The sequence below is a fragment of the Idiotropiscis lumnitzeri genome, chromosome 8 (assembly GCF_059441095.1).
Source record: "Idiotropiscis lumnitzeri isolate Australia: NSW breed Sydney's pygmy pipehorse chromosome 8, RoL_Ilum_1.0, whole genome shotgun sequence".
In the NCBI taxonomy this organism is placed as follows: domain Eukaryota; kingdom Metazoa; phylum Chordata; class Actinopteri; order Syngnathiformes; family Syngnathidae; genus Idiotropiscis; species Idiotropiscis lumnitzeri.
The window spans coordinates 13,595,706-13,614,558 of NC_142398.1; the positions used below are offsets into that span (position 1 = coordinate 13,595,706).

Sequence of the window (18,853 nt, forward strand, 5' to 3'; positions counted from 1 at the left end):
TTGGGCTTCTGGAATTTTCGATCTTAAGCGCCACGAAATATTAGGTCATCTAAAATGGAATGTATTTCCAAGATCACATGATTTTATAAATAAAACTTAAGAAAGCAAGAATAGACATATCCAGTTCAGGCCAAATTGAGTCACATGCAGGCTAAGTTCAACATTGATTGATTTTTTTTTTTTTTTATCATTACAAAGGTTTCCCAGTCAAAAAATATTCCTACATTCTCAATGCATGTATTTGAATGTCCTGAAAATTTTAATATATTAATTATCAGAGATGGGCATTTTGACCCAGGGATGGAACGGACGCCCATTTTTGGAACAGAGGATGAGTTTTTTTTTTTTTTTTTTAAAGTGCAGACTAAGCATGGATAAAAGTGGGGTTTCATTCAGCCCTTTAATTGTTCCGACATAGGTCAAGTACCAAATTCAAATAATTGTACTCGGAGCAGAATAAAATCTTTTATTGCTTTTGCATGCTTTGGTCCTTGAACTGTGAGTGCGCAATCGAGAGAAAGAGAAGAGTGATAGAGAGAGAGAGAGTCCAAAAACATGGAAGCAATAGGTGCGGCTGTGTGAAGAAGCAATTGAGAGCCAAAATAAGCATTTTAATCTGTACAGTGTGACCCCAGTCCTAGCTCATCTTTGCCTTGTGTGAGAATAACACATTTTGGTCCATTTTGTAAGGGAGGGAAAAAAGTGTCTCCTGGTGTTTATAATATGGATAATACCATATTTAATAACGTGGAGACCAGTGGCGATTCGTCTGAAGCAGAAGGACGGAGGACGGACAGGCAAAAAAGGATAAAGCGCCCATTTCTGATAATTACTCAAACAAGGACCAATCAAGTAAACCCCTTAACAATTGGCCTACTTCAATATTAAAAAAAGGTTAGCCATAAGATTCTAAAGGAAATGGAGGCCTAAAGTTTGCAACATAAAACAGATATTATTGTTTTCAAGCTTACTATGAATAATGTCGTGCTATCAAATCATATTGTAGGTTGCAAAAAGTGTCACCTGAAAATGAAGTCGAATAAAGTCAGTGCTGTACAAGCAACCAAACATTCGCACATCTTATTACCTGCCACAGAAATGTGTGTGGAGGAGGACAACAAGAGGAAGCGCTGAATCGCGAGAAAGTGGAAGGGACTTCATGTGTTCACCATGGTAACAAGGAACAGCTGAAGACTCCGCAGCAAAGTGATGTTGACAGCCAGAATGTATTTATGGCACATTTCATCAACATATATGGAAGCCGCTCACTTTTTTATTGGGCCCTTCTGATGTGCTGTTTGGTCAAATGCTGCACTTAGTCGGATTTCTTAGGAACATTTCGTCTATTTGAGCCTATTTGTTGAATATATTATGTGCATACTTGTTTTGGTACAAGTTATTACCGAGTTAGAACTGTTTTAATGAGTACCAAGTTGTTTTATTTCGTTGCACAATATAACTGTGAATTAATGCACAGGCGATTCTCGGTTTTTGGATTAATTTTAGGGGTGCTTCAGCACCGCTCCCGAAAATGGGTAAGAAGTAACAGATTTTGTAAATCGACTGCAACAAACTAAGCATAAGTGTGAACAATGTTTCATGTCATAGTTGTCATAAAATATAATTCGATCATTACTGAAAGATGATTGTAATTGCCCACAACCTCAGTCATAGAAAAACAGTCTAAAGAGTAGAAGCGTAATACGTAATAGTACTCGATTATTACAACAAACATTTGACTCAGTCACGACCAATCAGTCCTCTGATACAACAACAAATAAATAAATAAAACATTAATTTTATGGAATAGCCCCTTGAGCAGAGCCGTATCATTTTGGAGGGGATTTAACAACACGAGACTTAAATAATCCATGCAAACAATTTGAAAATCTGATTGAGGTGCAAGCTAAATGATGCACTTTTTTTTTATCAATTATTACTTGGAATACAGGAAAAAAGTACGGGACCCAGCTGCAAGGAGGATCGTGATAAAAAAAAATAAATAAATAAATGACTGAGAGAACAAGCTCAGAGAGATAAATAGTGGAGGTTGACAAGAGATTCCGACCTTGCTGAATCGAGGGGAGCAGGAGGAAAACTGTCTGATCTCCACCGGCTCGTCATCGTTGGTGTCGTCCCCGTCGTACGTGTTGATGTGGTGGTAACGATCGGAGCGTGCTGGCAGAGGTAGTAAAAAATATATGAGGTGTCACTTGAACGCGTGACAGAATCACCGCACGACCTAATAGAGACGTAGCGTACTATCAAAGTAGCTGGTGTCCTCCTCTGACTCCAGATGAGGGATGAACTCGGCTTTCTGTCGCAGCAAACTGTTCCAGTCGAGCTCCGTGAAGAACGGGTGCTCCTTCACTTCAAACGCTCCACCTGACACACACACACACACGCACACACACCTCAGTGAGTAAACGTGCTTTTGGAAAATAGCGAGAGCTGGCGCAAGAGTCAGCACCTGTGCCCAGCCTCATGAGAGGGTTGGTCTGCAAAAGTGCGTAGATGAGAGCTTGTGCCTCCTCAGGTAGAGCGTCATCGCCATCGGGCCAAACCATATTATCTGACGGAAAAAGAACGTACATGCACAACAGAGATCAAATACAAATCGAAAAGTCAAAAGGGCTGGGAATACTTTGTGAGATGTTTTTTTTTTTTAACTGTAGTTTATCGGGGACGATAGAATCCATTATCAACCGCAATATGTGAAACCTTGCGATACATAAGGAGCATAGCGCAACTTTTTCTGAAATAGGTTTACCCCGCCCTCACAATCTAAACACATTAAAGTGAATTAAAACACACTCATTGCAAGACAAATTGCAAGTATAAAATTGAGCCAACTTGAAAACTTGTACTCTCATCCAGAATCGACATCACGGCAACAGAGAAGCTTGTTGCAGACTTTGAGGGACGAATGGAGCAACAGCTTCTGGAGTTGCCAAGTTATTAGCAATATATTTACCGCATATGAATTGCAATAATAAAGTGGATGTCAAGCCAAAAATGGTTTTTAATATTTTATGTGCTCTCAATAGTCTGAGCACGCGACTCAGATTAATATTGCCTTGGGGGAATAAAAATTAAGCAGATTAATCAACCTGTTTTCATCCATCAAACGCCGCAGCCATTTTGACATTCTGTCGCCTTCTGCTGTCGACTGGAATTGATTTCAAATTGTCCTTACGCTCGCATTGCGAAGGTCACGTGAACAAACCCGGGAAAAAAAACAGGCGAGCCGTGACGGTGCAAAGTTAAAATGGCTGCAAACTGAGATGGATGAAAATGGGTCGATTAATCTTTGTAATGATTTTTTTTTTCTAGCGATGCATTCATCATGATACCATCTTTAGGAGAGCGGGGGCACAACATATTATTCCAAAGAAAATTCGGGAATTGGCGTCCACAATGAGGACGGAAAAATGATCAGTATCCCATTAGCAGCAAGAAAAGAAAGTGGTGGCCACCCACCAAAATAAAATGATTGATAGCTCAGAGTTGAAAAAGAAACAGAATCGGTTCATTATGGTCACATTCTTCATTTGAAGAAAAAAAAAAAACCTGGTGAAATCAACAAACAAAAACCAGTATGTCACATACATAAGTTAATTGCCATCTAGTAAGACTTCATTGAAATTTCCAGTCTATCAGCATGCATAAGTAGATGAACAAAGACAAAGTATTTGTCGTAAATCTCATTTTCAGACCAATTCGCTGAAACTGGATATTTATTTTAACCTCAAATTGATTGGATATCACTGAAATAACTTGGACAGGGGACAGTGTAAAAATGAAACGTAAAAAAAATATCTTGCTTTTGCTCTCTAAAAAGGTCATTTAACAGAATTCCAATTAGTTGGATGTGATGGGGTGTAGAAGTTCTCACCAGTGATGACCTGCCCAAACAGCTCCTCAGGTGTATCTCCAAAGAAAGGCACACAGCCCACAAGGAACTCATACAGGATGATGCCCATCGCCCACCAATCCACCGGCTTGCCGTAGCCCTGACGGAGAATCACCTCTGGGGCGATGTACTCAGGGGTCCCGCACACCTGAGGGACAAAAAAGATGTTAAAAAAAAAGATGGCGCAACAATAGCGAAAAAAAAAAAAAAAATCAATGGATAGTCTGAGTACAAAATCTAGCTTGTTAAATTTCTGTGCAGAAGGCAAACAAAGTTGCCATGGGGAACTCATGCATCACACTGACTGATTACAACTACAATCATTTATAAAGAGCATAAGCAATAGCGATAATGGGATTGCCACAAAGATGGAACACGTCATGCTTCGCTGGTTCAGCAAGCATGATTTGGCGATGATGAACGACTGCAGGAACACTCGGCGGTGCGCGATGCACGACTACGAAAGACGGAATGATTCTTTGATTGCCATTTGCCCGTGCATCAATCCAACATCCTTGTTTTTTCCTCAGATGGACACCCGGAGAAAAGCTTACTTGTTTGTCCAGGAACTCTCTGGCGTCTTTCTCAATGTGTCCTTCATACAGATTGGTGGTGAGGCTCATCAGGCCCATTTTGGACAAGCCAAAGTCTGTCAGCTTGATGTGGCCCATGGAGGTGATTAATAGACTACAATACGAGAGACAATAGATTGTGTTATTTGACAACCATACAAGACAGTGACTCATGATCTACATACAGGATATATAGGTTTTCATCAGACCTATTTCCTAATATTAATAACTATTGCTACTGCCAACAATTAGGCAGCGTTTGATATTGCAGGTGGGTTGTGGCTGACAGCAATTGGCTTGTTTGGCCTTGGCAGAGGTCTGCGCTCGACTTCGTTTGGAATAAACCAGCCTCACTCCGAGATCACTACATTCCAATGTTCAATAAGTCACCACTCTATTGGACAGAAGCACTTGAATTTGGTAAAAATAAAACATGTACAAAATTCTTCTTCAAAAAGCACAATGCTGTAAAAGTGAATGTGAATTATTTAAAATGGCACTTTTCACCTGACACTTCATATTAGAGGTGAAAAAATTAATTGACATCTGATTTATTATCAAATTAATGAACAATTATTTTTGATAATTGATGAGTGGTTTGGATACTGTTTAAAATTTGAAATTGCCCAAATGCTTGGAATTTTAGCTCCTTAAGAGTTAATATTGTCTGATTTTTGTGATCCTCCATAAAATAAAACGTTTGCTTTTATGTTGGAAAACAATGATGAACATTTTTATGTATTTTCTGACATGTTATGGTCCAAACTCAATCGGAATTTAAGTTTGGCCATTTCATTTTCTGTACTGACAATTTGAAATAATGTCATGGTTTTGAAAAAAAAAAAAAAGATAGAAATCAAAATACGTTTTTTTTAATCTGATTCATTGATTAATCTACAAAATAATCGACAGATTACTCGACTATAAAAAAATCGTTCGCTGCAGCCCTACTTCATATTAAACAACATAGAAAAATCCACATTTTAAGTTCTCCAGGCCATGTTTATGTTTCACTATCTTACCTCTGAAGCAACACAAAAATGTAGACAATTAAATAAACATTTCTGAACATTAGACTGCAGCAGATTTCTGACAATTTAAAACCGAACACATAGGGAATTCAAATTAAATATTTTTTTCTGAAATAAACTGTCAGTCTGCGACCCACTCTCAACAGGTCTATGACATGTTTTTGCTGTCCGGACGGACCTTTTTAAAAACACTCATTATACTGTATATTCTTGGCCACTTTGTTGGTATCTAGCGTAACGTGTTGTGATCACTGCGGACTGACTTGTCTGGCTTCAGGTCTCTGTGAACGATGCCATAGTTGTGCAAGTACTCGAGGGCCAAAACGGTCTCGGCGAAGTACATCCTGGCCAGCTCCAAAGGAAGAGCCCCGATGTTCTTCAACAAGGTGGCACAGTCACCACCTGCACACGTAACAACAACATTCACGACTCATTGTGCGTCGTTGCTCAAGTTGACAATGCCAACACCATAGCTGAAGCTGAAATATTTATTTAGACTTATTTCGAACCTGCAGATTGGATTTTGGCTGGTTGAAGAGCTGAAGAATGACGCGGTTTTTCACGCGTTTGTGTACTGAATTTAAAGTAACATTTTGGAAAAAGGTGACGGCCGGATGGCTCAGTGGGTAACAACATCTGGTGTAAAAACTGTGCCAAACATATCATGCGAGTGACTAATTGTGGTGACCGCTTTTCGTCTAAAAAATGTTGGTAATAAAATTTTACCATAACTAGGCTTATAATCTGGTAACTCTTTTATTGGTAGCTTTAACTCATCAGAAGTAGTAAGTATAGTTGTCACCCCTTTTTAAACCACAAAACAATGTGCTGGGTATGCAATAATTATGTCTAGAAATGCAACAATTAAATGATTCATTGACAACAATTCGATGATCAAAATAGTCGATAATTATTTTGTAAAATTGATTCGCGTCAATTGTTCAGAAACCTAAAATTATCCAAATCCCTAGAATGTTGGCCTTTTGTTCTCAGATTTCTCTCGTCCGCGAGGAGAGCGGATCGATTATCTTTTTGTTGAATCAAAGCAAATTTATTTATAAACATCTGCTTTTCCGTTACAAAACAATGATTGATATTTTTGCCGATTTTATATGTAACGGACCAAAACAGTAAGAAAACACAAGAAAGGCTCTTAATCTTACCCTCGACGTACTCCAGCACCATGCATAAGTGTCTGCGAGTTTCAAAGGAACAAAACATGGAAACAACGAAGGGGTTCTCTGCAAAGGTGAGAATGTCTCTCTCCACAAAGGCCTGCTGGATCTGGTTCCTCAAGATGAGATTCTGCTTGTTGATCTTTTTCATGGCAAAGCGCTGCCGGGTCTCCCTGTGGCGCACCAGATACACGGCCCTGGAAAGACAGACAGCTAAGATACGAACGTAATACTGCCTGTCTTTAAACCAAGGGCCAGATTTGAAATCCTGCTTCTGAAATTAGGATTGTTGTAGCTTCAGCAGTTGAATCAATTAAAATATGCAGAAAGATAACGAGTCAAAATGGCTACCACAAGCATCAGTATTAGAAATCATTAGAAGGACCAAATGTTGTGACCAATGTATTCCAAATGTGGCATGAAAAGGTAGTGCATGCATTTAGATCACCAAGAGTCCCGCAATATTGTATGGATTATTTTAGATGTTTTTTTTTTTCCCAAATAGACTGTAATTTTTCAGTACTGGAGGGCCGCTTTCCTGCTTGCTTTCAATCTCTCCCGGCTGCAACGATCATGTTAATGACTTCTCAGAATAATGATCAACAATACAAGAAGGGTAGAAAAGAGATCATTATCAAGACGCGCCAATTACGTTCTATATTCCAGTGGGAATTAGGAACTAGGAAGTTTACATTTCAAATGATTACTTGGACAGCATTCCAAGGAAATCACAATGCCCAATCATTGGTGAGCTATTTTTAGTAGGCCACAAGCTCCTCATCTGGTCCTTGTGAGCTGCTTGGTGCCTGTGGCCACCATGTTGGTGAGACCTGGTCTATACAGCATGTTAATTTAGTGAAGCTATTACAGCCCGAATGTGAATGGTGAAACATTTACGGAATGTAGTCGACCGCTTTACCCATAAGCGCCGTTGCTGATTAGTTTGATGCTCTGAAAGTCTTCCTCACTTGGTGGTTTGATGGCTCTCCCCTTGCCCTGGCAACAGAGACAGCACATTATGCACGGAAAAATGAGAATCAGTAATTTTACCTCTCGTTGGAAGAGGATGCTTTTATAGTTTTATAACAATCTGTTATTAAATCCAGATTTAAAAAAAAAAAAAAAATTATTTTAGAAGTATCTTCCCTCCCACCAGCACTTTGAAACAGTAATTCATGGCTTCATCACTTCTTGGCTGGATTACTGTAATGCACTTTATTTTTTTTCAGCCAATCCTCCATCAAGCGTCTCCAGTTGGTCCAAAATGCTGCTGCTTGCCTCAGAACTGGTACTCGAAAGAGGGAGCACATAACTCCTACTCCTGTAATTCTATTTTTATTTTCAAATCTTAAAATGGTCTGTCCTCCCACCTTACCTCTCTGAGCTCCTCTAGCCTTACGCACGCCTCAAGTTTGCGGACCGGACTCCATTGGAGGTATTGAAGACTAAGCGAAGGCTCAGAGGGGATTTGAGCCTGATTTACTTACGGTTTTTGCACTTTTTACAGCCTTCATTATAAATTTGTTTTATTGTTTGTTCTTGTATGACTTACTTTTGCTCCGTGTACAGAACTTTGCATACAGCTGTGGTTGTCTTAATGCGCCTTATAAATACAGTAGAGTTGAGAATTATGATTTTTTTTTTTTTTTTAAGCCATGGAGGTGGAGTGTGTTCATGTGCTGGATCATGCACAGTGAACAACACCTGTTGTGAACAAGTATGTTTCGTAAGCTTGATATTGGTATTCAATTTTTTCGGCTACCTCTGTTGAGTCATCGGTCTCCGGCGTGTGTGGACCTTCACTGTCGTAGCTGTCAAGACTCACGATATCTGGGGTACAAACACGATAATTAACAAGCAAAACCAGCTTCAAAATAAACAGAAATGCTCGTTTCACGCTGCACCTACAGCGAAAGGCGTCACACATCACAACGCAGAAAAAAAAAAAAAAAAGTGATTCCGTTTCAGAGCACCAAAGACAAATGTGTCACATGAGAAACAGTATAAAGAAGAATGCTCCTATTTATTTTCCACGTTTCCTTCAGCTTTGCCTCCCACTCATCCTGTTCTCTGCCAGCAGAAAGCTGCTAATTTCCACTGTTCTTGTTCCACATGTACCGCACGCGCGTGACAGCTGCTGGAGCACACTGATTATTATTTTAATGCTTCGTTAAAGCGGACAAAAAACACGCAAAGGATGCTACAAAGCATTCGACGAAACAGAGGACCATCAATTGTGTCAATTTGGGTTTGATGTGGCACACGCAAGCCTCTATTGTTTGCCAAGAAAAAGAAAGTGGGAGAAGCGATGTGTTTTGAGAATGTGCCCACGTGTGAAGCGGCAACAATCGTCTTATCTTGTGCAGAATTGATCAATAAGAAGCCAAATATTTCTCATGGATTTACAGAGGAGTCATCCCAGGCCATTCAGACGATCGGTTAATGAACAGCCTGCCTTGGTTTAGACCGAGCCCATCTGACAAGTGTTAATTAAAGGTTTGGAGGCGTTGATGGTGGCGCTCGAGTCGCGATGATTAATTAGAGAGGCGGATGCTGCCACACGTCTACCCGGCACAACACTTGCAGCAGTTTAAGATTCCAGATGTCACATTGTCTCATCTAGAATTTTGAAAAATGTCTCATAAGTAAGCTGTAAGACAAACCCTTGGGGTAAACTCAAATGCAGTTGTGGCTTTAAACGAGATGTTAGAGTGTGTCAGAGGGAGTTGTTATCAATTGATTCAAAATAATGTCTAAGGTCACTGAGAAAATGAGGCATTGCTCGTCATTTGAGGGCACAATGAAAATCCAGTCAAGGGGACTTCTACATCCACATGTAACTAAGCATTTTCTAAAGTCGTGTACCTGACTTTCAATTTTGACAAAAGGTCAGTATGCAATTTAGGCCACTTTGTCGTGTTTTCAAAATCTGCTTTACTTCCACCCTTGATATGATATATTATAGCAAGTTCACTTGTAGTATGTTAGGTAATATTTTGGGAGGGGCCAATGACTAGCGGCAATAACTAAAACAAAATCTTTTTGGTGGGAATAAAAACATTTTTTTCTTTTCTATTTCCTCCCACTCACCTTCGAGGGGGTCCCTGGTGAGCCCGAGCTGGCTGATGATGTATCGCGGGATGTCCGCCTTCATCAACTGGCCCTCCTTGGCGTGGTCCTCCGCTGCCTCCAACAAATGGTAGAACTCTTCCGGATTAAACTCCTGGTACACGAGCACACACACCAACAATCATCCAAATGTGCCAGAAAGCCGGGTGTTAATAAAACGGATGCAAAGAAGTAAAAGCAGATTGGGTTCATGTGTAAAGTGTTAAAACTCTACCTTTCTTTCTTGTGTGTGCTCATGCCCAAATAACGCCTTCTGTCACATTTATACAGGTGTGAAAGACAATTTACACATGGCCCAAGTGTTAATATCCCCTAAAAGATTTTAAAGGAAAATTACAATGACTCTTTGAGACTCGAGACTCGTCTCGTCTCAGCTTATTTTACATGACTCGATTTTTGGTTGCCATTGACTTTAACCTTCAGCATTAGCGTAAAAATTCAAAGGTGCCTAAGAACAAGGTCGAGACAAAACGTGCAACAAATCACTTTGACGGATTAAATCGTCTGACGGGCTTTTCAAATCTGTCATCATTTTCTCAGCATGTTGTCTTGCGAAGGAACAAAAACATTAAATTGATTGAAAATGTGCCAAATTGAATCTAAGATATCAACACGTGAGCATGTAATGACATCATTTAGAATTAAGAAATGTCAGCACACAATTAATTTGTCTCCTATTTTAAACAGAAGAAATCACAGATTATTAAAGACGAGATCTGTTGACACGCTGAACATAAAGTAAATGACTATATATTGGATGACATTGCATCATGTGACTGTACCAACTGTGTGTGTCTTTTGACATATAGCAATGTAACAAGCGATTCCAAAAGTGCCACACAAATTAGTCACAACATGAACACACGCAGAAAAAACAACAACACAGTGCTGTGCAATGGCCAACTTTAAATTACTTTTCTAAAAGCATCTCTTTTTCCTGTTCTGGTATCCTGTGGGATCACAGTGTGATTTTGATTACAAGGCAGAGCCGGGGGCCTGCCGGGATCATTTCCTCCCGTGTTCTCATGAATCCGACACCCCCCCACATCCACCCCCTCTTGACCAAATACAAAAGAACGAGCAGAGGTAGGATTAACCTCCCTCTCTGATGGCTAGTTCTCCTCAAGGATAATATTTTTGCAGCTAACTGCCTCCCGACTGGCTGACATTTCCAACATAGCAAACCTCGGCACCGGCTTGAATACAAAAGGTCCATTTCGTCAAAGTGTCTTGCTAACCCAGAGGGTCGTGACTAAAAATAAAATAAAAAAATTCCATTTGCATGTTGTCTGACCCCATCCACCCTTCTCGACGGTCGTCTTGGCAACGGAACGTTGAGCCAAAAGTGGGTGGAGCGTCATCTGTGACAAACGTGCGAGGCCATACGTCAGTTAAGTGTTGCGTGTATTCATGGTCATGACTTGCGAACTGACTGCTTTCATGCATTGTGAAGAAATGAGCAGTGTGGGAATATAAAGCATTAAAGAGATCTTGTAAATAGCATCTTGCAGCTACAAAGTACACCTGCATGTAGGGCTGGGAAATGTGGCCTTTAAATAAAATCTCAGATTTTGTCCATAAAAATCCATTTTGGCAACGACAATCAAAACAAGATTCGCATTGTTTTTTTTTCTCTTTCCCCACCACGATTTTCCGGAGAATTTATTTTCATCCACTTCCACGGAGACAATGAAGATAATGATTTTTTATTCCCTTTGCAGATAATGTGAAAGTACTTCCTTTTGAAAAGGTAATAGGAAAAGGTAAAGTGCAATAAAAAAAAGATAAAAAATTCCAGTAAATTTGTAACAGCACAAATATGTTTTTGTTAACTGAACGGCCAAATTTGAATAAATAAGCAACGGAGATATGTCACATTATGTGAATCAGAATTTTTTTCTACATACTCATTTCTTCCCAAACTTTTTAAACAATCCATTGTTGATGTGTTATGTGATTAATAATTAATTAACAATTTCGAAGAAAGGCTTATGTTTTTGTGTTGAGTAGCACCTTTGAAAAATCTCCAGGTGAGAAAGCCAAGGAAGCATATTGATTTTGTTTGGTCTATAAATCCAACCGACTCTTCAAATAGCAACCTTGTGGATACCTGCTGTGATATGCCAATTCTCATTACTTCAAGGTTCTCCCACTTCCAATTTGATTATTGACCGAAGCATTCTTTGTAACTTGGGGGGGAAAAAATGGTCAGAAAATCTCACCAAGCACTCAAGCAGCCTGGCCGGCCGAGATATGATGATAAAGAGCTTCTTGACCAGCTCGATGACGAAGGTGAGCTCCGAACTCTCTGAGCGCTCGTACGCCTGAAGGCGAAAGGAAATGAATGGAGGGAGAGTCAGTCAGTTTCAGCCATGTGGCCAAAGGGAAATGTGAAGCTTCGATACTCACGTCATGCAGGAGTTTCTCCAAGTTTTCCTGAAGTTCGCAGAAGTAAACACTGGTAATGAGACCCTCTTGCGATTTGGTCAGGCAGTCTCGGGACAGCTCGGCTATCTGGTGATGGATGAAGCTGAGGACACCGTCAGCCAGAGGCAGAACACTCTCTGGGGAGTAGTTGTGGATGAACTCTGCTAGCCTCTCCTCCATCTGAGCTGTGGCCTAATGGAGGACAGCACATCGATGATTTATTAATCTATTGTTGCCAAGTTAGACGCAGGGTGATGAACCTTAAAAAGTAACTATATGACTAACTATCTAATCGCTGGCCACAATAGTAATTTTCACTTCACTGGAAACATCTAACGTAGGGACTCACCAGCCTGCTTAGTGATTAATACAAAGAGCGATCAATTTGATACACACTTTAAAAAAATAAGAAATTTGTGAGCAGTTGTGTGAAGGTTTACAATTATTGGACCATCAATGCGGATTTGTTTAACCTCCTGAGGCGTTTCCGCTGATGTGTGAGAATTAAGTTAGCAGACTTTCAATTGGTAAATATAAAAGATTTGATTCTTGTTTGCTGCCGCTGCTGCTGTGTGTCAAAGCAGCAATTATTTAATGGTTTAATTCCTGTTAGCCCAATCAACGGTGTTTTGCATCATATGATTGTATTAAGCTGGCAGACTAGCTTAACTTATATCATTTGGATGACCATTTTGGTGTTAAAATATACAATGTTTAATTCTCTTTTAAATAGCGTCATTTTTACAGAAGACTTCCACTGGCCGCGACAAACTGTTTGGAGCAAGTATACATTGGGCTCTATTTTGGCGCCCAGCATGTCTGGTGCAAGGCATGGTTTAAATCGATGCGGAGGCAGTTTAGACCTTGTGTTGGTATTTCTTCAGACGTGTGCAAGCTGCGTTGTGGGCGTGAAGACAAGTGATTTGATTCTGTTCTAGTCAAAGCGGCTTCTCTTTCTCTTTAAATGCAACACGCAAGCGACACACTGATAGTCTTTGATATGAGGAAATTGATTTGCTCAAGTCCTACGGCAGGTTGAGGCGGACAAAGTAGTCTTATAAGGAGCTGCAAGCAGACCGCCATGGGTAGTTAGCTAGGAAGATTACACATCTGTGAAATGAGCACATGGAGAACGCTTTCCACCCCAATCATTCATAGCGCCTTGATAGCTCTGCCACAACCCTTAAGATGATCTTAAAATATGATAAAGATAGCAATAACGCATTCAATTTGTTGATTTATCATTGATTCAAAGGGTTTGAGCTACGCTGTTGCCAAATTTATGAATGCATTTTGATGACATCCACCACACTCAAAATGTCTGCCTGTGCCCTGAAAAGTTTGAATTCATACATTTAAGTATGTTTTAATAACATGAAAGGTGTTTAAATGAAGAGCGAAAGGCAAACTGTATAAAAAAAATAGACAAAAAAACCCCCACTATCGCCATATTGCCGACATTAACATATCAAGGGTTAATGGGGCTCATATCGCCTGTGATAATTCAGGATTTGAGTAAATGTAAATGATGCTGTTTCGACCACGATCCCTGGAAAGTGACATCACTGAGTAAGTGAGACCAGAATGATGATGAGGATGATTACGGTGGCACATGTAATTGCAAGTGACAACACATGCTCAAAGCACATGTCGCCTTGAGGTGGAAAAAAAAGGAGGTCTATAACTTTCACCAAAAGAATCGAGCTTCCTGGTGAATCCCTCTCTTGTGCGTTACCTCACATTTAAAATATATAAGAGATTCAGTTTTTTAATTGACTAACTGAAATGAGCTTTTAGAGTTAAGCCAACTATGGGCACAGGCGGGAAAATTATGCACGAGTTGGATAAAAGCAAAGGGGCTCCTCTTTGACATATTGTAATGTATTTGTAAAAACTGAGTGAGTGAACTCACTGTTCAGTTCACAGTCTGTATTGTTTGCTTTTAAATCCATTTGGGCCTCTGTTCCCTCTGCAGATTTGATTTGTTTTGTTTTCTGCAGCTTCACCCCTCAGGTCCTCCACATGACACACTGAATTTGTTTGTTCACAAACAGGAACTAAGGACTCGTCGGCTCCAGAATACTGATTTGTGTTCACCGACGGTAAAGATGTGTCCCTTTACTAATGCCATTCTACAACATATGAAATCAGAAATATTGTTCAGATGTGGAAGGAACATTGCATACTTGTCATTGATACCTGTTAAACCAGGAGTGGGAAAACTTTTTGATTGGCGGGCCACAATGGGTTCTAAAATTTGACAGAGGGGCCGGACCATTTAATTTGAAATGAAAGTGAACAAAAGCATTAAAACAATATATTTATATGTCTCTGAAATATCACAGTATTTAGAAAATAAAACAAGGTTTATTCATTTAATTTTTTTCAAGTTCGGCGGGCCGGATTAAAACGTTCAACGGGCCGAATGTGGCCCCCGGGCCGTAGTTTGCCCACACCTGTGTTAAACAACAGATTCACAGCTAAATGTCACATTACATAAAACAAAAAGAACTAATTTGCAAATTATATAGGTGACAATGAAATGGAAAAGGTTTGAAAGGATTTATCTTGATCTATTTTTTTATATCACAAAAACCGAGCATTTGAACAAGGCTGAGTAGGTTTTATACGTTATATCCACTGTATACAACACGGTTACATGATTTACTACACATTCACGCCAAGGCAAATAACAGTAAATGTGTTTTTATACGGAGCCACGGCTTTGTGTGCGTCTGACCTTGGGAAAGCGCTCCTTGTACACATGGTTCATCATCACTATTTCATTGTCGTAGCAGGATGGCGAGCGCCCCGGGCTGAGGAGAGACAAAGGCAACACATGCAGAAGTGTAAGACACATCGCCCAATGAGAAAATCAAAGAGCGAGTAAAATATGCAGGCGAAAACGTAATGGAACTCTGTTTCCCCCCCCCACTTGAGAAAGAAAAAAAAAATCACAGCTTCCCAACATTCTGTCCACATATTATGCTAATGCGCTTGGGAAATGTGCTACAGTGTCTTTAATTAATGGAGAATTCTTTCATAAAAACACTCTCCTCCATCACTGGCTTTGAGAGGCATATGCACTGAAAGGGTGCTCAAAATATGAATATAATCCCTTTTTTCAACTATCTGCACACTACAATTGCACATTGAGTGGCAACTGATGAAGAAAAGATGTCTTGTGGGCAAACACACTATAGACAAGCCTCAAAGGGTGACGTGATGTGAATAGTAACAATGAGGCATGTCAAGGTACACAACGGGGGGCGCTGTGGAAAAGCCGGGACACATGCTGGAGTATTATCTAGGACAGGATCTGCTGAGCGGATTAATACGCCAGCTGAGAGCTGATAAGTAGTGATGCGTCGTATGTTGTTTCGGTATCCAGAGAGGATGCTGGGGTGCGCAAGCAAGGATCGTGGAAAGAAAGGAGGTGCTGCTCTCTGGAGGCACCCAAATCCACAGGGTGCAAGGATACACACATCACAAGAAGGACAAATGTTCTATTTCTCTCTTTTATACGTCACAGAAATCGGCCTGGTAGTTTTGTGGGCTCCCTGGTACCACCCGCAGAGTGTGTACGTCCACCAAGACTGCTGCAAGAAAGATTTTTTTTTCTTCACAACTGCCGTCATATGCATCGAGCTTCTGTTTCACCTCTCTCTTTCTATGTGGTAGTAAAATGAATCTGGAGGCAGATCAACAAACAGCAAATCGATGGTCTTACGGTCACATTTTTCAGTGGCGCATATTTATCTGTATTTAATGGATTATGCACACAATCTCATCAAATTTTGTGAGTTTTAATGGAGCCTGCCATGCACATGGCTCGCAAAACCATCAGGATCAATTTAGTGGATCGGCATGGACATGTTGACATTCGGTGGTAATTTCACCTCCCTGATTATTAAACTTTAATTAATCCCAAATTACAGTCTGCCACTCAGTGGAGGTGCCATGACAGCAATGCAGCTAATGTAGATAACATAATAATACATACATACGATATTGAACTTGCTGTTATTTTAATATTTCTCTTAAAAACACATTTGCAGTAAATTTTGAACCATTTCAGTCCACATTGTGTTTTTGTCAGAAAGTGATTATAATTCAACAATGATTTGGCAATGATTTTTTATGGGATTATAAATCAACAGCAGTTTCAATCAAGTCAACAAAAAAAATAAACAATTTTATTCTTGACTTATTTTTTCAGCAGATCCGATCATCTGAAAATCCTGTGATCGGCCTGATTTCTGATTGGATTGGACCAATCGTGATAAGTGCACACATTTCTGTGGAGTTGCAGTGACTCGGCCAAGGAAACACCAATGAAGCATTGATGCAGAACTGATTGAAGTTGGAGACACACAATTTGCAATTATGATCAGCTTGTACCGGAGCAGCCAATGAGCACCTGATCCAGCAGGTAGGGCTGCAGTGGGAATAATGCTGTAATTATTCACACTTAAAAGTGTGAAGTGGAATATCGTCCATCACCCAAGATTTTTCAATGAAACGTGACATTTTAGACATGTTTTTTTTTTTTTTACAAGGCATTGTCTCACCTGAGGCTGCGGGAGCGAGGCCGGACGTGCGGCGAGCGGCGGCCCCCGTCGTCGTCCGTGATGCTCTCCGTGCTGCCAAAGTGCTTGGACAGGAAGTGCAGCTCGTCCATGGTGGGCTGGAAGGGCAGCTGGTGCAGACGTTCCTGGGACGAGCTGGACGACTGGAAAGGAACCAGCAGCACCAAGAAGAGAGAGAATGATTTTGTTTTATCTTATGATTTTCTTTGCTTCTTTGATGCATGTGAGGCGGCTAATAATTTATGTGAATGAGGGAGCAGAGAAGCGAGGAGGAGGAAAGGAAAGCACACAATGTGCCATCATGTGAGTGGGTGCAAAAAACGAACAACAGAAGGTAGTAAAGAGAGAGGTGAAGGTACAGAGAAAATATTAAGGACATAAGAGTAGAGGAACAAAAGGTTAAACTCTGCAATGAAACAGGCTCGGAATAAAAGTGGCCAGCTGCCTTGAGAGCGTTTTTTGTTTTTTCCACCTCAGTGGGGAAAACGGCAACCTGGATCAATAGGAGACTGAATGAACACACCTCCCAATGGGATGTCATGCTCGGCATTGACCACACAATGATTTCTGCTGTAAGAAAACGGCTCTCAGCCACTTTGAAGCTGGAGTGCAATAATGACGAGGAATGCAGTCAGAGAAAAAAAATGCTAGAAATCCCCCATGGAATTATTGAGGAAAAACACCACAGGATCCAGAAGAAACCAATCGCATACAGTACGTATGTGCCTCCATCCTTACTTTTACTTCCATCTTCAAACGCTTATGCAGTGCACTGCCTACACCAGAGCACGTCAACAGAAAACATCATTCAGCTCCATTTATAATGAATACTCGTAAATCATGCAAATTTGATATAATGCAGCACGTTCACATCACTTTAGTCCTTGGTTTTTCCACATCCGCATAACAGTTGAGAGATCCTTGGTTCAAATCCACCACCCGTGCAGCATTTACGGGTACTCTAGTTTTCTCCCACATTCCAAAAACATTCATGGTAGATTTTTTTAAAAAGTCTAAATTGACCAGTGGTGTGATTGTGAGTGCCAATCAATTTATGTGTCCTGTGATCCATCCATCCATTTTCGTTTGTATTTAACCTGTTCAGAAGTAGGGTGCTGAAGCCAATCCCAGCTGACTTCAGGCGAAAGGCCGACGACACCCCAGCCTGGTTGCCAGGCAGTCACGGAGCACGCATAGAGACAGACGGTTTTTCACTTTTACAATCACACCGTCCGTCACTGAGACGGAACTGAACCCATGTTGCCAAAGTCAGGCGAACGTACCAATACACTACCAATGGTCCACTATATATATATATATATATATATATATACATCCATTAAAAGGATAAATATATATTTATTACATTAGTTATCATTCAATGTTGTCATTAACTATTATTTAAAAGAATAGTGCTGCAATGCTATATTCTAAATAAAATTGGCCATCCATTTATTTTCTATAATGCAGAGTATGCACTGGACAGGTTGCCAGGTCACAGGCCACATACAGACAAAAAAACATTTACACTCACGTTCACGTCTGAAAACAATAAAGAGTTTTCAATGGACCTAACATGGACCCCAGAGAATGCTGGAGTACCCTGAGAAAAACCCCGAAAGCTCAGAGAGAACATGCAAATTCCACAGAAATAGGAATTCGAACCCTCATCCTCAGAACTGTGAAGCAGATAACCCACGAGGCCACTCAACTGATACTGAATTCTTTTAATAAAATAAATGTGCAAAATAATATGGACCCATTTCATATTTACTAAGCAGTGGTTAAAAGTGGCACTTTTCAAAGAGGTTCTTATGTTATGCACTGAAGATTTTATTCATGCGTTAAAAGATAGACGCATGAGTTCTCCCCACACAAGCATGCACACCTTTCATCTGCTCTAATCAATATGCAGGGCTGAGGCTACGGCTAACCAGGCTAGTAATGGCTCCAATAGGCAAGAAGGAATGAAGCAGGAAGTGGAGAGGAACATGTGTAGACTGCATGATTAGTGAAA

General features: G+C 40.3%; 1 protein-coding gene across 2 annotated transcripts in view; it reads right to left on the reverse strand.

Moving 5' to 3' along the window:
• LOC148332266 (microtubule-associated serine/threonine-protein kinase 1-like) overlaps nt 1–18,853 on the reverse strand; it is a 60,351-nt gene that overhangs the window by 10,070 nt on the left and 31,428 nt on the right. For both annotated transcript variants that reach the window (XM_088303417.1, XM_088303418.1), the window contains 14 exons: nt 16,819–16,979; nt 14,988–15,063; nt 12,230–12,439; nt 12,043–12,144; nt 9,782–9,914; nt 8,454–8,521; nt 7,611–7,687; nt 6,680–6,888; nt 5,780–5,918; nt 4,468–4,600; nt 3,896–4,061; nt 2,471–2,572; nt 2,263–2,385; nt 2,069–2,178 (listed from right to left, as the gene is read on the reverse strand). In XM_088303417.1, the coding sequence (XP_088159543.1) occupies nt 2,069–2,178; nt 2,263–2,385; nt 2,471–2,572; nt 3,896–4,061; nt 4,468–4,600; nt 5,780–5,918; nt 6,680–6,888; nt 7,611–7,687; nt 8,454–8,521; nt 9,782–9,914; nt 12,043–12,144; nt 12,230–12,439; nt 14,988–15,063; nt 16,819–16,979 (1,809 nt within the window). The remainder of the gene's footprint in view (nt 1–2,068; nt 2,179–2,262; nt 2,386–2,470; nt 2,573–3,895; nt 4,062–4,467; nt 4,601–5,779; nt 5,919–6,679; nt 6,889–7,610; nt 7,688–8,453; nt 8,522–9,781; nt 9,915–12,042; nt 12,145–12,229; nt 12,440–14,987; nt 15,064–16,818; nt 16,980–18,853) is intronic.